Source organism: Castanea sativa, chromosome 1 (assembly GCF_040712315.1).
Source record: "Castanea sativa cultivar Marrone di Chiusa Pesio chromosome 1, ASM4071231v1".
Lineage (NCBI taxonomy): Eukaryota > Viridiplantae > Streptophyta > Magnoliopsida > Fagales > Fagaceae > Castanea > Castanea sativa.
Window position 1 is genome coordinate 79,526,634 of NC_134013.1, and position 24,819 is coordinate 79,551,452.

Below are 24,819 nucleotides of genomic sequence, written 5' to 3' on the forward strand. Positions count from 1 at the left end.
CGCTACTGCTGTCAAATCTATTCGGTATAGTCATGCCACTGATAGAAGTCGCATCAATACTGCAAGACCATTGCCTTCCTCAAACCACCATCATAGAGCCAAACTTCATTCAATGGATCTTCTCAACCTTATCAAATCTCAAGATTTCATCAAGCTTCCATCTTGAATTTAAGAGGGGCTGTTAAAGATATATTAGCCCATTAGTATAAACCCAATCCTAATTCTACTTTGTGTGCAAGCCAAGTCTCTTACTTGTACTATAAGTCTATTAGTTTAGGGTTTAGTCTACTATATATACACAAATTATGGTTTATTGTAATACAGGATTTGTACTACACTTTAATGTATTATTGATATAACCCTTTAAGGTTTTCTACGTGGATGTAGGCCGTTAGGCTGAACCACACGTAACTCTCGTATGTTATTGTGTTCTATACTTTATGTTTTTACTTTCGCATTCATACTAGCATATTCAATATGGTGTATCAATACTAATGTTTAATCGTATTGCCATGCCATGTTGCCATAGGCCCGTAAAGATTGCCACCCTCTCTGTCAACTCTTCACTTTTCTTTAATCTTCCTGAGCATTAGGATCCCTCCCCCTCCCCAAATCACTCATTTTGCTTTCCTCCACAAATTGAAAACACAAAAACCAATCTTTGATGGTGGTGCACGCTGTTAGAGTTTCCATCCCAATTTCTGAAGTCTGAAAATACTCGCATGCTCATTGATAACAAACTAGAGATACTCAAAAATTTTGTTACATGTGGCTACGCCCACTCACAACTAATTAGTAATTCAATTTTGGGATGAATTATTATTTTTAATAAATTTTAGAAAAATCTCGTTTCTTAAATAAAGTATCATGTGTATGTATGCAATGAGATATTAACAGATTGTAAGTCCTACTAAAATATGGAGTCCACAAACTATGAGAGTTTTGTCGCATGCACTTAAAAGTCAAAACACACGATAATTTTTCCATTTCTAAAATCTTTTCTTGATTAATTTTGAGATTGATTATTATTTCAGATAAATTTTAGGAGAGTATCTTCAATCTCAAGAAAGGTTAGTGTTTTTTTAATGATATATTATTATTGATCCTAATTGACATCGAGATATAATATTATTTTGATGGTTGTTCAACTATATGAAAATTTGTGACAAGAAATTATTCAGGTTATCAACGTCCACCTAGATGATGATAATATCCACATTCATTATAGAACAAACATATATCTAACAATTGTTTTAGTCACCCCGGCATAGTTGGGATGAAGACTTTCATGTCTATTAGTAATTGATAAGATTGTTTAAGTTGGTTTAGAAAGCACTCTCAAATATTTTATTTCAACTTTCACATCTATTCCTTTAGAACTATAAATTAGTAATTCCATGCTTATCAGCTAAAACTAATTCGCAATACCATATACATGAAGATACCATAATTAAATTATATTTGCAATTAACCACTATTTATATTTATATTTATTTTATTTATAGGTGCTGATAGTTACAGAAGTTCATTATTACCTCTTTACAATAATTTTTTTTTTTAAATTTAGTTTTATTTTTAAAATTTGAGAAGTCCAATTTCAGTTGTAAATTGGCATTAAGTGAGTTCATAATTAGTCCAGTCATCCCATCTTTCCCCAAGGGGTCCAGTACTCCTGCAGTCCAGTTGTTTCCCTTAATAAAATTTTCCATTATTTCTAAGTCATTATTAATTTCCATAATTAGTCCATTTCCTCTCTCCCTCCCAACGGGCTCCAGCTGTAACTTCAAATTTCATTTTCCTTACCGAACTTTTGGTCTCTTTTCGCATCAAGTTCCAAACCAATTCAATCCTGCAAATACAAAAACAAATAACAAATTAAATAATAACAACAAATAAACAAAATAAATATAATAAATAAATAAGAGAAAAAGAAAAATACCTCATCGCCGAGAAACAAAAACACGGACGAACTTAACGGTACGTACAAGGACCTCAAACGACGCACGCAAATACCACGCAGAGATGGTAACGACACGTGAAACGGAGACGTCAATTATAACGGCGAACACTGAATGGGACACACAAAATTCACAACACGAGTTCAAAATGCACTGCAAAGGAATCTGGGTCTGAAATCTGAATGGAATTAATCAATTAATTAATTAATTTAGTTTAGTCTGTTTGATTTTAGTTGGAAAATTTTGATGAAATTAATTAAGGTCCTTCAGTATCAGTAGCTGGCTCGGATAAGAGAGATTATATATGATTTTTATATATACAGGTAGAGGGGTATATATGGAAATTTCGGTCACCGGATTACACCAAAAAAATACTCAATCCAATTCCGCTGCTTTCCAAGTCGCCAAGCTCTTCTTAATCACCTCACTTCGTAACCTGAAGCAGCTTTAGAAGTCTCTGACGCCTCTGTCGTCGCCGTTACCGTAAGATGACAGTCAAACTAAGAGATTTAACGGTCAACGCACCAAAAATCACTCATCGGCTGCTTTCGTCATCACCGAGAGCCGGCTCGGCCGGGGCTGAAAGTCGGCACGCCGCCGCTGTTGGTGAGAGGAGGGTCGAATCAAGGCCGCCAGGGCTCGCTTCACGAGATCGCCTTCCACGCCGCCGATTCGGACGAGGGAGTTGGTCATCGCCGATCTGCGAGCGTTGAGTCTGTTCGGCGGAGCCGACGACTGTGAGTGCGAGTGGGAGCCGAAGCCCTTGTGCAAGCTGCAGCGGAAGGAGCCGGGGTGAGTGGTAGGAGAGCACATACAGGTTCGTTTCTGAGCGGTGGTGCGCTTCACGATCTGGTGGTGGTGGTGAGGGTTGCTGACGGCGCCGGACGCGCCGCCGCGTGGGGAGACGGAGATGGATCTGTTGGGAGAGATCGAGCGGTGGTGGTCGATGGAGAATCGCACCGAAGGAGACGACGGATGCGAGGCTCCGTACATGTTGACGCGTGGCGGAGAGGCGGAGCGGTGGTGGTTGTTGAAGAAGGTCGTCGATCTGGACGAGAAGCTTGAAGTTGAATAAGCGAAGGCAGAGGAAGACGAAGAAGGTGAGTGAGAGTAGCCGCCGGAGAATCTGCCGGACGGTGAGAGTGACCGGATAGCTGGTCCGCTCGAGGTTTTTCTAGTAGATACCGCCATTTTTTTTTTTTTGGTATCAGAAGAGAGAGAGAGAGTTTCTAGAGAGAGAAAGAATGAAAAAGAGAGAGAGGGTTTTGTGTTTCTTTGTAAGCCGTGTTTGGCTGTCTAATTCGGCAAACCTAGCTTCACTCGAGCTATGTATTTATAGTGTTTTTTGAAGGAGGGAAAAGATGCGGAATGTGCGAGACTTGTGGAAATTTCGCGATATTTTTCATTCAGGATATTTTAATATTCTATTTCGCGGTTATTTGCAATGATACCCCTAGGATTCTACTATATTTACTTTTGGGTATGTATGCTTTTCTTTGGCATGTATAATCACTATCATAGTGTCATGTACGTATTTTGCCTAATTAGTAGGCGGCTTCATTTCGGCCATTACTCATTAATACAATAGTTTTTCCTTGTCTTTGAAATTAGTATTTACCATTAATAAAAATTAATTTTAAAAATAAATATATATGTCACACTTTTATATATTTTTAATGGGAGTTGAAATTCAAATATAATATATTTTTGTTGAAAATACCAAAAAATCATTTTAACCTCATAGTCCATTAACAATATTACTTGTTTTTATGTTAAAGCTTAAATTTAATCTTGCCCAAAGGTCCAGTAATAGTTGGTTTTGTGACCTCATGGTAAAAAAAAATTATCATTATAGAGCAAATATTATAAATTTAAATAATATGAAACCCATATAAAAAAATGCCATTAAGGTTTTTTTTTTTTTTTTTGGGGTCAAAAATTCAATAAACTTATTTTCAAAATTTGATTCATCATAGTATGACCATAAGTATGGTTACTTTTTAAAGTTAGGTTGTTAACATTTAATAATAAATATTAGTAGTAAAATATATTAACAAAATTAATGAAATTTAGAATGGTCTTGTAAGTGCACAATTGTACCCGAATAAAAAAACAAGTGTTGGGCTCAGGCCCAATGAGCTTTATACAATAAAATTTGTAGAATATGGATTTGAAATCTAAGTTCGGGATGTTGGAAGTTTGATTAACAGGCTAGAGTGCCACAATCTGTGCAAATGATAAACAAATATGACAAAGAGACCTCCTCGAACGTAAGCCAAGGACGATTTGTATATATATTCTCTTTCTATGCCAAAATTTACAATTCTTAGTTCTTATTTTTCTCAGCAGAAAGTGCAGATCTCTCTCTCTTTCCTCTCTCATCTCCTTATATACTTCTTTTTCTTCACTGGTTCATCCACGTGTCATACAAATCTTCCCCTTGAATACTTGTTTCATCCACCACCTTCTTGAAGTCTTCCAATAACAGCAAGAAGGCTGAATTCTACTGTTCAGAGGTCATTTCCTCATTAATGCGGTCGGGGAGGTAGATGCAGGGCCTTTAATGTGGCAGTAGCAGCTTTTTTCTTAGATATTTCTCACATGTCCCTGCTTTTAAAGGGTGCTTGGATCACCCTCTTACCCATCAGTTCTTCCAGAATTCTGCCTCTAACCCATTTAACAAGTCCCAGGGTCACTGCTGGACCTGTCCGAGGAGACACTCTTCCTCGAAAAACTCTTCGGACTACCACAGTGCGGATTGATTTGTGGGCGTAGAGGTCCTGATCAAAACAGACTGGTACCAACCGATCAGGCCCAAAGCCTAAACGTTTATTCAATAGCTTTTACCCCCCACAGGTCTATAGGTCGAGTTTTCATGATCTTTTTCATTCCAAATATTTTAATACTTTATTTTGCTTTTATTTGTGACGATACCCCTAGTATTCTAGTATATTTACAATAGGAGTGGGTTTCAAATAGCTCAACTAGTAAAGTCTCTGATGGTTGAATAAGAGATCTAGGGTTCAATCCCTGCCTACACCAAAAATTGATTGGTGTCTTAGTCTGATAATAAAGAACTATTATCAGGAGCGGACACCATAGGTTGAAACTCTCTCTAAAAAAAATAGTATATTTACAATAGGGTATGTGTGCTAGCACAATATATATCATTTGTGGGGGGCAAAAAGATCCTGATGAGAATGTGGGCCTTTTGGGCCGTGTTAAGGAAGGCCGACCTGCTACTGGGTTTAGAATTTGTTGGTACTATGGGTCGGCCCATACGCCGAGGGTCCGAAGATCCAGCCGAGGGTGAACTTATCCTCGGACGGACACCGAAGAACTCGGGGTTTCGCAATAAAGATTAGGGGATGACACGGTTAAGACCAATGGTTAAAAGGGGTAAACCCTAGAATGCCCCAGAAGCACTGGTGTTGAAGAAATGTCAAAGATAAAGGCTGCTACCTCCACATTAAAGACCCTGCACCTACCACCCTGGCCGCATTGATGGGGAAGTGACACCTGAACAGTGGAAGAGAAACTTCTGGTTACTATTCAAAGGCACTGGGAAAAGAAATATCTAGGTTAAAGGGGAGGTAAAGCAACACGTGTAAAAGGTATTCAAGAGAGTAGTATTTAAGGAGGAATCTAAGACAGAAAGAGGGGGATCTCCCTCTTTGGAACCTAAAAGAAAGAGAAAAAGAGAGAGAGAGAGAGAGAGAGAGAAATTATATAATAACAGTTCTCGGCTTACGTCCGAGTAGATTGATTTATAGCATTCTTTGTTGTTTTTAAGTGTTTATAATCTTTAGCTTGCTAGTTAATCCTCAAACGCTTCTAACCTGGGTTTCAAGCCCACACTCTACAAATTACATTGTTTAAGGCTCGTTGGGCCTGAGCCCGTAACTGTTCTTGGGGCCAGGTGCAATTGTGCACTTACATCATTAATCATATATGTATTTTTCCTATATTAGGGAACTTCATTTTGCTGATTAGTATTTATCATTAATCAAAACTAAATTTGAAATCATTTATAAAAAAAAAACTAAATTGAAAATGGGGTTTTTTTTTTTAATAAAGTGGGAGATAAGATTCGATCTAAGATGTATTAGAAAATGTTTTTTTAACCTAAATTTTATTGAAAAATTTTATTTGTATTACATTAAAGCTTGTTTATTCTTATTATAATAAAGGTAAGTTTCATATATATATATGAACATAAACGTTTAAATTGGTTTTCTCCTGTAAATGAATTAATTGGTTTAGTCCTCATGGTAGAAAAAAAATCATAAAAGAACAAATACCATATATTTAAATATTATTTTATCTATAAATAAAAAAGAGTACCAATTTGTTTTTTTTATAAAAAAAATACAGTATTTTGAAAAAAATAAATAAATTTATTTCCAAAATTTGATTCATAAATTTGACTGTAAGTATGGTTACTTCTTAAAGCTAGGTTGATAACATTTAATAATAAGGATTAGTGGTATACAAAATTAATGAAATTTAAAAGTAAATGGAATGTGCCATTAGATTCTAGCATGGCAATAAAATATGCCAAAGTTTTATGGTGGAATGAATGCAATTGTATGGATATCAACTAGCTTTTTTTAGTGTACGCAAAAAAAAAAAAATAATAATACTAATTTGTCTAATAATTTTCATGGAGTTAAATTAAAATTTTTTTTTAAATTATTTATTAAGGATTATTATCCTCTTTTACAAGATATATAGAATAGAAATGACGACTTGATAGTACGTATGTATGTTTGTTATTATTAATAAAATCAGTAAAGAAAGAAAAGCAAATAATAATTTTTAACATTATATTTTGTATCAAATAAGATTCTAATATAATTTCTCAAAAAAAAAAAAGATTCTAATATTTGTTTTTCATTATTACATTTCAAAACGTTTCTTTCTTTATTTATACTTGAAGATTCAAATTACCTTTTTGATAGTGATTCAAAGATTCTAATACTTCCATGCAATGTATGTAATAATTTATTAAAATAAGGAAAGATTAAAAAAAAGGTAATCAAAGCATTTTTTTTTTTCTTACATTGAATCTAGACAAATAAATGGCAAAGCTATTAATGTAATAACCATAGAAAGCGCAGAAGAAATACAAAGCATCTAATTAATGCAAGAACATGCACTAAAAAAGAGAAAGAAAAAACAACAGTTTACAAATGCCCAAAGCATAGGGGCATGGGCATAATTGCAAAATTCAAATAACATAAATATTCGCAGTGTTTTTGGCGCGTACTATGTTTATAATTTAACGTAACCTAACCAAACCAGGCCGCAAGTTGGGTTAGTGGGAAACTAGAGAAGCTAGTTAAGATTTCGGTGTTCTGATCCAAATCCAACCGTTTTTAGTTTTTAAGAAAGCTGTGGGCAGCATCGGACAGTAGTAATAGCATAGTATAAATAAAACGACAAATCCAAAAGAGAGTGTTGAGGTATCTGACAGCTTTTTCGGGATTCTAAAAAAACGGTCGCTGCCGTTCTGCCACGTACGTTGTATCCCGTTACAACACACACGCTCCTTATATGCCACGTACCAGTCTAAAGTGGTTTTCTACTTTTTAAGAATTTACCAATTGTGTGGCTCGGAACAGAACAGCCTCGCCGATTTTTTTTTTTTGAAAGGACAGTCTCGCCTAGTTGTGGTAATAATATGAAGTAAACAAATAGTCGAGGTGGTATATGTTTATAGTGGGCAATTTATAATTTGTATAGTGAGACACGTGTAATTGTTAGTACTATGGTTCACATGGATGTGGGCATGTGGCAGAGGGTGGTAGATTCTTTGTAGCTAATTTTAGTATTGTTCCTTTGCGAAGGATTTCATAAACTATTAGCTGCGGAGGTATAGTTAGATTCATTTGCCTTTTTTTAAACTTTCAAATTTTAAAGTACATTTGATTTAAGAGAGAGAGAGAGAGTTTTATTTTTTATCTAGGTTCATATGGTTAGAGATAACTTCTTCTTCTTTTTGAGAAACTGGTTAGAGATAACTTGAATAGAGTATGAAAAGCCAATATATATATATATATATATATATATATATATAAATTTATGATATATTTGTATTTTATTAATATGTATATTTGAAATGGTCATATATAAATATGATTTTTCGCTCCTTGGAATAATTGGGTGGTAAACTTATTGATGTGACATGTAACGTAAATCCAGAGATCTTGGATTCAATACGCAATACTATCAATATACATGATTTTTAAAGTATTTAATGGGTAGAGAGTGAAATATAATCTGAACAAAGATTGAGAGTTTAAGATATCATTTACTTATTACATAAAATACATCTTTTTAAAATCACTATATTGCATTTGTTTTTATTTGACTGAAATCTTCAACTAAAACTCACATACTCATATAGTTAAATTTATATCTAATATTTTATATTGAATTTTTTAATGAAAAAAATCCCTTAATTTTAAACCCTCTTATCCAAGCATAACAATATGTATATTTGAAATGGTTATCTATGAATATGATTTTTTGCTCCAAGAATAATTGGGTGGTGAACTTATTGATGTGATACATAACGTAAATCCAAAGATCTTTGATTCAATACGCAACACTATTAGTCTATGTGATTTTCAAAGTATTTAATGGGTAGAGAATGAAATATAATATACAAAGACCGGGAGTTTGGGATATCATTTACTTATTATATAAAATACATCTTTTTAAAATCACTATATTAAATTTTTTTTTATTTGAGTGAAATCTTCAACTAAAACTCACATACTCATATACTTAAATTTATATATAATTTTTTATATTGAATTTTTTAATTAAAAAAAATCCCTAAATTTTAAACCCTCCTATCCAAGCATAACAATATGTATATTTGAAAAGGTTATATATGAATATGATTTTTTGCTCCATGGAATAATTAGGTGGTGAACTTATTGATGTGATACGTAATGTAAATCCAAAGATCTTTGATTCAATACGCAACACTATTAGTATACGTGATTTTCAAAGTATTTAATGGGTAGAGAGTGAAATATAATCTGAACAAAGATTGGCAGTTAAGGATACTATTTACTTATTACGTAAAATACATTTATTAAAATCACTATATTACATTTGTTTTTATTTGAGTGAAATCTTTGACTAAAACTCACATACTCATATAGTTAAATTTATATCTAATATTTTATATTAAAATTTTTATACAAAAAAATCCCTTAATTTTAAATCCTTTTATCCAAGCATAACAATATTAATGTTAGTTGATAGAAATTTAATTTGCATGCAATATGCATGATTTTAATTTGTCTGTTTTTTTTTTTTTTTTTTGTGGGTTTCAACTAGCTCAACTGGTAAAGTCTCTAATGGTTGAATAAGAGATCTGAGATTCAATTTCGGCCTACACTAAAAACTGATTGGTGTCTTGGTCTGATGATAAAGAGCTATCATCAGGAGCAGACGCAATAGGTTGAAACTCTCTTTCAAAAAAAATTGTTTTTTTTTTAAAGATGCTTGATATTTATGTGACATTGAATTTATAATCACTTTAATGAAAATAAATTATGAAGAATACCTTAAAAAGAAGTGATTTTAGAGAGAGAGAGATTTCAAAATTAGTGGTGAATATACAAAGAATTTATCTGAAAAAAAAAAAAACTATTATTGTATCGATTGAAAATAATTTATTTCAAAATACTACTTTTTTTTTTTTTGAGAAAATTTCAAAATACTACATAACTTAAGGTCTATTTGGTAAGAGTATTTAAATATATATTTTTGTTTTGAAATCCATAAATTAGTGGGTCCCACACTTGAATTTATTTTTTAACTAATATTAGTGGACACGTGTCCGCAATCCAACGTGTCCAGTGAAAACTTTCACTAGACACAAGCTCTGCCCCTAATATTTTCTAATTGCAGTTTTAAAAAATTGTATTCTATTTTCCTAGTTTAAAACATGATTTTGAAAACGGCTAAGGGGTGTTTTCAGGATACAAAAAATGTTTTTAATGACATAGTTGTAAATAAATTGAAAACAGTGGACCCTACATATGTGCCCAAACTCTTTTATATATTAAATTAAGGAGTTTATCTTTATCACAAAAAGAATTTTCACCCTTCAAATTTGAAACTTATCATAAAAAGAGGTACATAATGAGCTCTATTCCCTTATCATTATTCACAAAAAAAAAAAGTAATCTACAAATTTTACACGTTATTTTTTGTAAATATTTTTAATAAAAAAATCAAAAATAGAAATAGTCTCCCAGACATTTTTTGTTTTTGTTTTTAGCATTTGAAAATTGTTCCTAAAAGTGGGAGCCAAACACGTAAAATATAAAAATTATTATCCAAAAACTAGCTTCAAATTCAATTTTTTGAAAATTTGTTTTTATACTGTTTTGAAAACAAAAACAAAAATCTTCCTACCAATTAGACTCTTAATTATTTGGAATATTTGATTCTGTTCAGATTACATAAATGTCTCTATTCATATTTTTGACAGCATATGCTGTTCCAAACTTCAAATGTATATATCCATTTGACCAAGGATCATCAAGTCACTCGCGATGAATTAAAATGTCATTTTCACAAACAGAGGTAATGTCTTGGTATACTAATTTTTTTTATCATATTAATTATTTATATTCATACAAATTACTTTTAAAATCATTAATATAATCTTCATAGTCATGAACTTTTATTCCTCAAATCATGTGGTGGTTATGATCTATAATGTTGGGACTTTGTTAATTTGTGAAGGTAGCACGCCTAAACTTAATTAAAGTTGTGAAGGATAAGAGTCTGTTTGGTAAAAGTATTTAAATATAGTTTTTGTTTTGCAATCTATAAAATGGTGGGTCCTATACTTGAATTTATTTTTTTGGTTAATATTTTTTAAATACAGTTTTTAAAGAATTGTTTACTATTTTCCTGGTTTTGAATAGGATTTTGAAAATTGCTAAGAAATGTTTTCAAGATACATAAAATGTTTCTAATGACATAGTTATAAATAAATTGAACATAGTGGACCTCACATATTTGTCTATACTCTTTTATCTCTTAAATTAAGGAGCTTATCTTTATCACAAAAAGAATTCTCACACTTCAAATTTGAAACTTATCATTAAAAGAAGAAGAAGTACATGATGAGCTCTATTTCCTTATCATTATCAAAAAAAAAAAAAATCTAGAGATTCTACACGTTACCTTTTGTGAATATTTTTTTTTAATTTAAAAAATAGAAATGGTTTCCCAAACAATTTTTTTTTTAATTTTTTAATTTTTAGTATTTAAAAAATTGTTCTTATAAGTGGGAGCCAAACATGTATAATATAAAAATTATTGTCTAAAAATTATCTTTAAGTTCAATTTTTGAAAATTGTTTTTATACTGTTTTGAAAACAAAAACAAAAATCATTTAACCAATTAGGCCCTTAAGTGGGTTCCAATTAACTCAATTGTTTTTATACTGTTAAAGATTCTTATCCTCAAATAAGAAATATGATGTTAATACTAGCTTACATCATAAGTTGATTAGTCTCTTAACTTAAGAATCAAGAAAAACAATCATAAAATACACGTTAAAGATTAAAATACTATCGTATCTAAAAAGTTGGGATAGACATGGTCATATTTGTGGATGAAGTAGCTTTTGTCCGCAAAGCAGCCTCGTCAAAGTACGGTCAGTTGTGCGTGCTTAAACTAAAGCACTAGGCCTCTACCCGGGAGTCTTTTGGGTAAATATTGCTAAAAGTGAAGTTTTTTGGGGTTATAGTCTCTGTTCGAAGTTATTTGGGGAAATGAGGAGAGAAAAAATTAAAAGTGAGGAGAGAGAAATTTTGGAATTTCGGCAACAGTGTTGCCGAAATTCCTTCTGCCCAAACCTTGCCCGCTTCACTGAGTGCCCATGCGCGTGAGTGCCCAAAAGGAAAAAATAAAAAAGGTTTGTGGCAATCCCATTGCCGAAAATGGGGGGAAAAGAAGAAGAAAAAAAAAAAAGAATTACGGCAATGGGATTGCTGAAATAGGGGGGAAAGAAAAAAGAAAAAAAGAAAAAAAGAAAAAAAAGGTGGCCATGTAGTGCCGAAATAGGAAAAAAAAAAAAAAAGGAAAATTAGCAATGGGGTTGCCGAAATAGGGGGGGAAGAAAAAAAAAATGTGGCAAATAAGGAAATGCTAGGGCATACATGTTCCAGGTCTTGACTTTACTATTTGGAAATAAGAGCCAAAATAAATTGCATTGCTGCTTTCTCAGGCTGTTAGCGGACTTTGGTGTAGCTGGGCAATATAGCTGGGGTAGTGCCACGCTTGCTTTCCTTTATAAAGAGTTGTGTATTGCTTTCCTTTTGGCTCTTATTTTCCACATTTCCTTTTTTTTTTTTTTTTTCTTCCCCCCTATTTCGACAACCCCATTGCCAATTTTCCTCTTTTTTTTTTTTTTTTCCTATTTCGGCACTACATGGCCACTTTTTTTTTTCCCCCTATTTCAGCAACCCCATTGCCAATTTTACTTTTTTTTTTCCTATTTTTTTGCATTACATGGCCACCCCTTTTTTTTTTTTTTTTCTTTCTTTCCCCCCCTATTTCGGCAATCCCATTGCCGTAATTTTTTTTTCTTCTTTTCCCTCCATTTTCGGCAATGGGATTGCCACAAACCTTTTTTATTTTTTCCTTTTGGGCACTCACGCGCATGGACACTCAGTGAAGCGGGCAGGGTTTGGGCAGAAGGAATTTCGGCAACACTGTTGCCGAAATTCCAAAATTTCTCTCTCCTCACTTTTAATTTTCTCTCTCATACTTTTCTTCGAATTTCGGCAACACTGTTGCCGAAATTCACTCTCTCTCCTCATTTTCCCAAATAACTTCGAACAGTGACTATAACCCCAAAAAACTTCACTTTTAGCAATATTTACCTAAAAGACTCTCTACCCGGCAATGCACTTTGGAAGATTCTAAAATTTTCTCCCTAATCTGCTACTTTTTAAATATTGTGGAGGCTACAAAACAAAACGACACGTAGCACATACGTGGTAGGCCAATGTACCCATGACAAACTGGCGTGTCATTGTGTCAACAAACATGAACCTTTTTATTTTTATTTTATTTTTTTGTGAAACAAAAATAAACCTTGTCCTAATTTTGTTATAACAAAATCATTATTAGGACCCAAAAAAACGTGTTAGGCAATACAGATTAGATTAGATTTCTGAAATGTACCCACAATACCACGAGGCTTTCGGTTTTAATGTTGGTGGCAACAGATTATAAAATTTATTTCTAATTAATAAATTTCTCTCTCTTCATTGTTTTTGTGCAGCTTGTGCTTGTCAATTATAAATGTTGGAAAGCAATAATTTCAAAAGCTGAAATTATTCTCTTTTGGTACTTTTTTATTATAAAATTAAATTTATTGAATTATTTAACTAATGGGGGAGCCAGTGAAAAAGATCATGCATTATGAGTTATGACACGATCACTTCAAGCAATGAAATGGTTTCCTTTCAAGTCTTTTCTTTTCGTCTATTTGTTATGAAACTTTCTTATAATATTTTCACATTATATGCATACCCCATTACAAGATACGCAACTTTATCAGTTTAGATTCCTTGGCTAGCTAAAGTGACAAAAGTGGAGAATTTATTTTGATCAATAAGAACAGAACGTGTGAAAAAAAAGAAGAAGAAAGAAGTGGGTTTTCAATTAGTTCCAACTATTGGTAAAATTGTTTTATCTTTTGAATAAGAGACTCAAAAACAATCATTATAGAGTGAACGTTATGCAATTTTGCTCAATAAAATAAATCAATTAGGACAAGATTCATTCTAAAAAAAAAAAAAACTAGGACGAGATCTCGTGTCAGTAAGGTCACATCTTTTTACAGTATCTTAATTTGCAGACAAATCCAATACAATTACATGTATAATATACTTCAGGGAAAGTTAGCAAATACTATATGTTTTGCTTGCAATTGGTGAGAATTGGTGCCGACCAAGTACCTTAAGCACAATCCACAGTTAATAGCTTTTTTCGCTCGGTTTAATGCTTGTTTTGATATCTTGTTTGGTCCCCGCCATATTGGAAATTAGATGCTACATCGGTTTCAAAAATAGGATGGATGGTGATCTTTTTCTCTTTTTTGGAGATAGAGGCTGGTGAGCTTTTGGAACCAAATAGCGACACATCCTTACAGACTTTATGATGGGATATGAATATCTTAAACTGGAATTAGTTAAGTTGTTGCAAACCATTCCTAAGAGATAAAAAAAAATTGGTAAGAAATCGATGTCATTGATTCCAATATTTCCTTCTCTTTTAATCAAAACCAAACTCAATCATGTAAAGTAACAGAGAGAGAGAGAAAAAATAAAGGTTATTATACATTTGTTGGTTTTGGCAAAATGAATAAATTAGGTTAGGTAAAAGGTAAAAACTAAAAACACAAATAAGTCTAATGTTGGTCCAACTATTTCTAGATCGTTAAAAGTTTGCAATAGATCAACAATAGTCATATAGTATCGATTAATGGAATAAGATATAAGGAGTTTTTAATTTTTTTTTATTTTTTATTATCAAATTAAGACATCGATTAATTTATGATATTGGTAAAAATTGATCTATAAATTTCTTATTCAATTATTGAAAACTTTTACCAGTTGAGACAAGTAGGACTAAGAAATACTCGTGCTCCCACACAAGAGTGAAACATTTGATTTGAATTTTGTATTTTTAGAATGGTTTGATTTAAGTATTGGATTAAATTAAGGACTTAGGTTGGAACTCAATTTTGGAGTCTTCGTGCCTAACTGCCTATACATAATATTTTGGTATTGTTTAGAGGGCAATTAGTTAGATCCCAATACTCTCAACTCCCAAGAACCTAAAAACAAGTGGTTGTATATTTAGTATTTAGTTGTGGAAAATCGTGAAGAGAAAACAAGGACAGGAAGCATCCTGCTTAGTTTGTGGGCGCTGGGGGGCAGTGGGCACTGTACTGACTACACAATTTGTTAATTGCCATTAACATTACCAGCCATACATGTGGCAGGTTGGCACTTTGCTGATGAAATACAGGGTAGTTGTAGTTCTTGTTGTTTTTGGTTGGAGGAGGTAAGAAGCAGAAAATGATAGTTTAGATTCAAATGTATTTAAGTTAGAGGTTAAATATTAGAAAATTCAAGATATTTTATATGTAGCATAATTTAGAATTAATTGTGAAATAGATCTTAACAATGAGATAGAAGAATCAGCGTTACACATTGATTTGTGCAATTTTTTTTATATGTGTGTATATTTTAGTATAATAACTTACTTTTTTTTATATAATCATTTTTTAAAAACACTCAAATTATCTATTTTACATCATATTTCTTTATTAATTTATTATTATTCTCTTCTTTCTTTGTATATGAGTAAAGAAAGTGTGCATATATATTTTAAAAAATTGTATATAAACAATAATCATGTATATTTGCATAGTTATTATAGTTACAAATCTATTTTGTGCAATATGGGTATTTTTTAGATTCATTGCACAAAATTTGGCTCTTATATCATTTTACATAGATTAATGCAAATGCAAATGAATACTGCTTACTCATTTCATTCTCTATTATTGATTTTAGAGAAGTCAAATGTTCAGTACATTGCCAAATGTGTTTAGAAGTAAAATATATAAACTTTCAACATTAATTGAATTAACAACTTTTTCATCCTTATCCTCCGTTAGATTTGGTAGTAGAATTAGAATTCAAACAGGAAGTATACCCAACTTGTCATGAAGTGTCAATCAAAAAGAAAAAAAAAAAAAAACTTGTGATGAAGTGTAAAACTAGTCTATTTTTATGTTAAAGCAATTCGCATCATGTTAAGTTGGTGGCAAGTCTTTTTTTTTTGAGAAACAAGTCAATTATTCATCTTTGTTTTTATTTGTTTCAGCAATAGGGTTATCCACTTCACTACTATACCAATCTGCCATTAATTATTAGTCTTGCATTTGAAGCCATTACTTGATTCCCAACACTTCGATCTATACCCTTTTTACGCTTTTCTTATTTACATATAAAACCATGGCATTGAAATTTCTATAGCAATTGATTTTTTTTTTTTTTTTATGAGAGCAATTGATTTTTACTTTTAGTAAACTTTAGAGTACTATTAGTCTATTATTATACATAGGGCCGTAGAATTTAAACCCTTTATTAAAAATTAAAAAATTATTTTTTTAAAATAATAATAATAATAATAAGGGAGCAATGAGCCGTGATGATTGTGCTCCAAAAAAAAGGCATATAATAAGACTGTGTGAGCATCAAAGTAATCATAGGCACTAGAGGGTGAGAGACAAAGGACATTGCGAACAAAAAAAATGAAAAAACATGATAATAGTTTTTTTTTAAAATTATCAGATTAAGACACTAATCAGTTTTTGTGTAGACTAGAATTGAACCCTAGATTTTATTTAACCATCAGAAATTTTACCAGTTAAATTAACTGAAACCTACTATTTCTATTACAGTTAGTATTACTAATTACAATGCACTTTATATGGGGACCGATGGCAATGTAGCCCCGACTTGTTCCAATATTCAGTGATTTTATGCTCATAGTCTTCGCATAATTAAATTCTAAGGGAGTGACTGCACAAAATTCAAACGGGGTTTGACGGGCCAGTTACTGTTGTTTCAGCATCAATCATGGCTCTAATCTGTCCTCCCCGATTCTCAAAAAAAAAAAAAAAAAATCTGTCCTCCCAATGCAGCCCGGACTCATTCAATTTTTGTATGCAAAAACAAACAAATTCGGGTGCCTAAGTTCAAAATTTTGTATTATTTCTATCACCTATCATCCTCATCAATCATCAAGTAGTCCAGTGTCCTGTAAAAGTAGAGATTGACTCATTCAATTTTTTTATTGGACATCTAAAGCATATTTTCTAATTACTTGACTATGACTATGAGTCTATGACTTAGTATTTCAAGTGCCTTTAATAGTTTAATTTCTCCAAAATATTCTGTACTCCATGCTTGTATTTCTAGATTTACCTGTCCTGTCAAGCTCTATTTGGTAATTGCCCATGCTTTTAGGGGTTAATGGAAAATTAGTACAAGGTCACTCACAAAACGACTATATATGGGTTTTTTTTGGCTACTCTACTGTCAAATTATTGAAATTAGTGAATTACTTTTTATTTTTAAAGATAATTTCAATTTATATTGTTCACTTTTGATAATAGCTTTTTATCATTAGATTAAAACAACAATCGATTCTGGATGTAGGCGGGATTGAATCCCAAATCTCTTATTCAACCATCAGATACTTTACCAATTGAACTAATTGGACTCTACTAATTAGTAAATTACCTTGTACTAGCTGAAATGAGTGCAAATCACATTTGAATGGGATTGTAATTTCATGTAAGGAAAAAGAAAAAAAAAAAGAAGAGAAGAGAGTATATTTGCAAGGAAGTTATGGATAACAGGATAAGGATGAATAAATTTAGAGCTCAAAGGGGGCCATGAGATTATGAGATGTGGACCTCTTGACACTACAGTTTGATGGAGATGCTTTAACCCCACATTTATGGATGGGGGCAAAGATCCAGCAGCCACAGCAGCTACCCTTGTTGGACTTTCTATACAGAAGTTTGTAATTTATGCCAAGGTGGTCCAAGACTGATGGTGAAGATGAAGAAAATAGGCTATAAGGAATAAAAACGTATTTTATTTTATTCGTGATTTTATAAGAATTATAAAATGTAACCAAAAAAAAAGAAAAAAGAGAGAGTTAAAATGACATATATGAAATCAGTTAATTTGCTTACAAGTTACAACAAATTGGGAACAAGAGATTTATACTCAAAGTCCTCCACATCAAAAGAAATAGATAATACTACATGTTTACAATACTACTTTTGATAAGATGTATATGAAATCTTATAGCATTTTTGTTTATTATATATTGTCCATGTATCATTTAATCATTACTCTACTGATAATACTTTTGTAATGTATAAAAATGAAACATTGGAATATATATATATATATATATATATATATATATATATATTTTAAGTTAATAATTGGGGGAAAGAGAATTTATTCAAAAATATTTTTTGCAAATATATTATTTTCCCAATTTGTAAAAGACTTAGCTTTTACCATGCCAGCAAGTTACCTGCAGGTATATTTAATGATATTATACTTATATTCTCAATTAACATCCGAATATACTATATCATATTACTTACCATGTGTAATTCTTCTATTAAAAAAAAGTATTACCATGTTTAATCACCATCCATAGCACACAATTCCAATATCATTGGATTTTCCAATTCTTATATCATTTAAAAAAAAAAATTATTTATCGCCAGACAGTCACACCCCATGTTTATTTATAAGATAAAATAAAATAACCATTTGTGAAAGCAAGCAATTAAAATAATATATTAAGAAATTCCCTGATTAATATGGAACCTAATTGCATTCGTGGATGTGGCCCTCTTTCATTGAAATTTGGAGGAAACAAGTTCGTGTATACGTGTTATTTGCATACAAAAGAGAAAAAGAGCCTTCACTGAAAACACTTTAACCGTCCTTGCCCGGCAAAACACAACTCGCTTTGGAAGATTCTCATACGTTGTGTTGTGCTAGTCTTCTTCAATTATTAATCTAAAATATATACTATACACTACAAAACAACGAGACACGTAAAGTTTTATGCAGCATGCCTATGACTATGACTCCAATAAGGTTTGGCTTGACAAAGTTGTGTCAAAGTGAAAATCGTGGTCTTTCATATTCAGATTCGTACATTATTATAAAATTAAAATGAAATGAAATGAAATGATTGAATTCCTAATGGAAGAACGTGTTAGGCACGCTTTGATTTTTGGGAGAAGAACGTACCCACAACGCCACATGGCTTTTCTCATGCTTTTGGTTATGTAATTGGTAGCTACTAGCTAGTTATTTCATGATATGGGTTTAGCAAGTTTTGTTTTTTATTCTAATCTCTCTTTCTCTTCATTTTCCTTGTCTATGTCAAATTAAAATGGTAATCTCAATTTTGTTTTTTAATCTAATTTCGATGTACTGCTTCTTTGGTCTTCAACAACCCAAAGAAAATTGAAAAGAGCCAAACTCTAAGAAATACCATTTAGTAATGGTTTGCGTACCAATTTTTCCATTTATTTCTTTATTTAGTAATTTTTCCTTTCACGTAATATACAAAGTTACAAACCCATTGAAGGTATGAGAAATAACCCATTAAAGGTAGTCTAACTTAATCAGTCAAAGATTCATATTACAAAGTTTAGCTATCTTCAAAACCTTTAAGACCTAACTACTTGAAAGTAAGGAAACCAGAATAAATGTAGAGGAAAAGAAAAAAGGAAAAAAAGAAGAGAAAACAACCAAGTATATAAGGCCCTTTAATTTGTAAAATATTATTCATATAATGCGTGTTCCTTTAAACCATGTATGTTAAGTAGAGGCCTTCTTTTAGCTTCACAAGGGGACACCCCTTTAAACATTGTAGGGACAATTATAAGCTAGCTTGTCATTGGTTTCAAGTTACTTTTGGCGTAACACAAAGAACCTAGCTCCTATCTAGCTTTTGAATTTGAAGCTTTGCTAGCTAATTTGATATTTTGCTTGGCCCCTCAATATCCTTCTTTTCATATATCATATCGTGGTGTTTGATAGGATATTGTTCTCTATAAGAAAAGGTGAGAAAAATAAAGAAGACATATCTCTAGCTATCTCATCTTTAAAAACTTTAAGGGGGCATATTAAGATTTTCAATTAGGTTTAATTGGTTGAAGTTTTTGCAGGTCATTATTGGTGTTATATCTTTGGTCCAAACGTTAATCAGAAATCCCTTTCCTAACAATTCTCAAATCTCAACCACGAAAAGCATGGAATCATACACACATAATATTCGTGCTTAAGGAATACGAGACGTACGAATGGCAATCCAACTTCTTAACTTGCAAAACTTAGACAAAGTATTTGCATTTTAGATGCCAAAAACTGTGATGATAAAAGGGTATGTTCGCGCTTCGTTAGCGGGCACTAAATACCAGGATTACCAGCCATGCTTGTAGTTGACACAAATATAATTTATTTATTTATATTATAAGGATTTTAGGTTGAAAGAAAGATTATATATAAATATATAAATTTGTAAGAGACTAGGAGGATTCACCATATCTCCGATGTTTATGCATTTGACAATTTATAAATATTCTGTGAAAACTTTTGAATCTGTTCAAACTCTTTACATCTACATGAACTCAATTCATTGCTAATTAACTATATGCTATCAGTATTGTGGTGCTCACTTTTGTAAACCTCAGCTTGCTGAGTTCCATAGATTACCCGCTTAATCTGTAATAGACGCAAAGGATAATAGGTTGACTAAGAATCCATTTGGTTAGACATTTTAGGAGCTTAAAAGAACATTTTTATAACTCAAAACTCTGTTTTGCAACAACTTCTCATAACTTTTTTACAAATGCTTATGTTAAACTTAAAACATCGTTTTCCAACAATTTATGTAAATGCACCATATTAGTGGCTTTGAGGCCAAAAAGGTGGTCATAGTGGTCACCCAAATATTCCATGAATCAAAAAAGAAAGTCTATCTGCATCAGAGGGATGCACATAACATGTTAATTTGGTGGAGAGTCAATTATTGATGATCTTAGGTCCAACGTATTGTTGCACTAAGGTCATTTACGTACATGACTAATTTGTAATTATTAGTCTTGGGACTCTTGCTTCCCAAGCGATGGCACTACTTGATTCCCACATAATCGTCCCTTCCACGCTTTAGTCTGCACAATTTGAGACTAATCATGTTTCCATTACATCAGGACTCTTTCAATTAAAGTATAAATAATGTTAAATTCATAATATTTCCACAACAAATTAATTTTAAGTAGCGAGTTATTACTTATGGGTAAAAAAATAATTTCACTTTTGAGTTCAAATTAGAACCAGTAATAACTCATCACCTAGGATTTGTTACGAAAATGTTGTAGAGATAACACACTTCCTTTAAAATATATATCTTTAGTCATTGTTTATATTTCTATAAAATCATAGTTAATTTGATTATAAAGTAAGAATAAGATGAATAGTGCCACTTAGTTATTAATTAATAACATTTGTAAGCAATTGAATCACCAACTTGCCACTAATATCAAGGAAAAGATACAACATTTGAAGCACTCCTTGGAGAACGCAAGCCTTAAGTTTATGGGTAAAAAGGATTAGGATTTGTTGGATCTACCTAGAAGATCTCTTTCAGGAAAGCAATACCTAGATCGCATATATATAGTAGTTAATTAAGATTGTGCTAGCTAACTATTTAAATTAGATTATAATTAAAAAAAAGGAAGACGGAATATCTCTTCATATACTCTTGGATTTATCAAATCTTTCAGTACATTCATCATAACCAAAATCAATTGGCGCATGCTGTAACCAATTTTATATTTTTAATTCCATGTTTCCAATGTTAGTACCAATAACATTGGAAAGTCATGAATCAAAGGGTATTTAATTTTAAAGGATGGTAAAAGTTTAGTTTAACAATAAGGGTCTGTGTATTTAAGCCATTCATTTATGGTAAAATTTTCTCGAATATTGAAAAAGCTGTAAATACTTTTTCAATTTTTGAAATTTTTTTTTTAAAAATGAATAATTATTGTGTGCCTTTAAGGTATATATTAGCAAAATCTTAACAATAAATATAAAGACTCAATAAATTTCATAAAATTTTTCATAATGGTTGAGATAATAATTTGTGATTGGTCAATACTAAAATTGATATCTTTGCCTATTTTTAATGATCAGTCAAGTGAGGCTTGCGTTTGCTCTGAGTGAACCTTTTTATTGAACTTTGTGAAGCAATTTTTGTTAGAAAATACGTCAATTAAAATGATTGCAACCCTTATTGGCATTTGGCACATGTTCGACATATTTAACTTGCCAACACAATTCTAAAACCTAAAATCTGACATTTAGAGAATTGATGTACATTGAATTTTAAATTTGTAGTTCGATATCAAAGAACTTCAACACCATATTGTAAGGATTTAAGGCTCATTTGCACCAATTTTTTTTTTAATCTTCTTGATTAATGAGCAAACGATAAAATTTGAACCTTTATCCTCCATGGCTGTGTTGAACTATTAATTACTAGGGCAAATGAGTATGCGTGACTTATAAATTTATTTTTCTATTGCCGAAGGATAGATTTTCATCTAGCTTTTATTTTTTATTTATTTATAAATATTATTGATTTGTAATCATTTATTTTTATTATTAAGTCAAGATGCTAATTGATTTTTAGTGTAAATAAAATTTAAAACTAGATCTATTAAACTTTATAAAATGAGTTAACTAAAACCAATGTATCTTGCTTACTAAGGGTAAAACATCTACGAGTTATAAAAACTATAGGAAAATGATTAAAACAAAAAATTGGGTTGAAGTTGGACTTCAGACCTCTAGATGTAACCCTTTTTTTAAAATTAATATTTTCATTAAAAAGACCAACCCATAAAACATATTATTAGAAAATTATTCAATATTGAAATACAACAATATATGAATATATCTTTTCGATGGTTAAGAGCCTTGTAACTTAATTAGTTAATAACTTTTTCCAATGAAAACATTTCATTGAAAAAAATAAAAGCAATCTATCTTCTCATATCATATGCCTGCTGCTAATTATAATTTATAAGATCAAAGAACCACTCGCATCAGACTTCTTTCTGTTGTGAATTGGAGTTTTAACATCTGCCTAGCTTGTTTGAAACCAAATAATTAAAGCTAGTAGAGGAGAGTTGGAGGACCATAGAGTCATAGAGAACCCATAAGTAGGGCCAACTATAGCAACTTCTACTTTCTCTTTCGTTTAATAGTCCTCCCTTCTCAAATCAGTTTTATTTATTTTGATTTTCCAAAATTCAAATAGAAACGTAGGTTGTTTTAGTGGTCCAAATGAATGTGTGAAGTACCAGTACCACATTGAGTTCTTGTTCATATATGTCTGCAAAACGCGTTGGAAAATTTCTCCAATCATGCTATTACCCAATAGAAATTTAAAAAGTTACAATCAACTATAGAAGCTTTATTCCTCGTTTTCCTTTTTTTTTTTTTTTCATTGAACTTCTTTGAAGTTAAGCCTATCTAGCTTGGCAGAAGAGTCAGGGATTACAGCATGGGAGGCTGGCGTACATGTTACAATGAAATAGCTATGAACCTTCATGTTGTACTTTAATTATATTCCTATGACGACTCTATGAGAAGTGTCAACTGGGCTGTACTGATATTTTTATGAAAATCTGTTCATTCAATATCTATATAAAAATGAAAAGTGTCACCATCAGTAGAAGGATCAGTTACTGTATATAATATTTTTCATCTCAATATCTATAAAAAAAAAAGTATTCCCTATTTTGTTTCAAGACCCATATACAAATTTTAGGAAATTTCTCATTTTCACCAGTTTTTCTTGAAAAAGACTGAATTCTTATTTAATCAAACTGAATTTGAGATGTACCAGAGTCTGTTTATACAGGCATTATATGGTACAAGAAATGAGTGTAGTACAACTACAACTACGAATACAAATATACAATAGTACATTGGGCTTATATTCTAACATTTTCTTTCCCTCATTATCTTATTAATAAGGCCCTTTATTTTCACCATTTGGATTATAATAAGAATTAAAGTTGCACCATAGTACATCTTCGATTATAAATTTAGAATACTTCTAGGGACATTTTTTAGTTTCTACCAAGTGTGTGGGGGTAAAACCTATTGAGTAAATGTTTGGGCTTTGAGTTTGATCGGTTAGTACCAGTCTGTTTTGATTAGGGCCTTTAGGCCCACAAGTCAATCCGTACTATAGTAGTCCGAAGAGTTGTTCGAGGAGGAGTGCCTCCTCGGACAGGTGCAGCAATGACCCTGGGACTTGCTAAATGGGTTAGAGGCATAACTCTGGTAGAACTGGTGGGTAAGAGGGTGATCCAAGCACCTTTTAGAAGCAGAGACACGTAAGAAATATCTAAGGAAAAAGCTGCTACCATCACATTAAAGGCCTTGCATCTACCTCCTTGGCCGCATTAATGGGGAAATGACCTCTGAACAGTAGGATTCACCCTCTCTGCTATTATTTGAAGACTTCAAGAAGGTGGTGGATGGGACAAGTATCCAGGGGGAAGATTTGTATGACACGTGGATAAACCAGTGAAGAAGAAATATATAAGGAAACGAAAGAGGAAAGAAAGGGGATCTGCACTTTTATGCTGAGAGAAAACAGGAACTAGGAATTGTAAACTTTGTCATAGAAAGAGAATATATATACACATATCGTCCTTGGCTTATGTCCGATGAGGTCTCTTTGTTATAATCGTCTACCATTTGTTTAGATTGTGGTACTCTAGTCTGTTAATCGAACTTCCAACATCCCGAACCTAGATTTCAAATCCATTCTTTACAAGTTTTATTGTATAAGGCTCATTGGGCCTGAGCCCAAAACTTGTTTTTGGGTCCGGGTACAATTATGTACTTACAATTGACGCCGTCTGTGGGAAATCTAGCATTGAAGGAATTGGAACGTCATGGCAGGTTTAGGTTCACACCATGCAGAATCTCAGGGATCGCAGCCTGAAGATCTTTTTGAGCGTCTTGAGCGCCGGAGGGATCGAGAGGGAAGCGTTCATACCGTATATTTTGGCGCGAGTCACACGTGCGATAGAGGCAGTGCCACCCATGAGGATGATGCCAAGGGCATGCAGAGGGAGATTGACCACCTTAAGAAG

At 32.0% G+C, this 24,819-nt stretch overlaps 1 protein-coding gene and 1 long non-coding RNA gene across 2 annotated transcripts; both read right to left on the bottom strand.

Annotated features, from left to right (window-relative positions):
• Positions 1-1,548: 1,548 nt before the first annotated feature.
• Positions 1,549-2,204, bottom strand: LOC142614264 (uncharacterized). The gene is made up of 2 exons (XR_012840390.1): positions 1,940-2,204; positions 1,549-1,849 (listed from the first exon to the last, which is right to left on the bottom strand). It is a non-coding gene; the product is annotated as an uncharacterized LOC142614264 (long non-coding RNA).
• A 34-nt stretch (positions 2,205-2,238) lies between these two features.
• LOC142614254 (uncharacterized) lies at positions 2,239-3,258 on the bottom strand. Its single transcript, XM_075786835.1, has one exon. It carries the CDS (start codon positions 3,147-3,149, stop codon positions 2,490-2,492), a length of 660 nt encoding a protein of 219 aa, XP_075642950.1. The 5' UTR covers positions 3,150-3,258; the 3' UTR covers positions 2,239-2,489.
• Between the last annotated feature and the right edge of the window lie 21,561 nt (positions 3,259-24,819).

Bases quoted from the DNA above. Each gene is read 5' to 3' on its own strand.
- LOC142614254 (XM_075786835.1), bottom strand. From the start codon at position 3,149: ATGGCGGTATCTACTAGAAAAACCTCGAGCGGACCAGCTATCCGGTCA.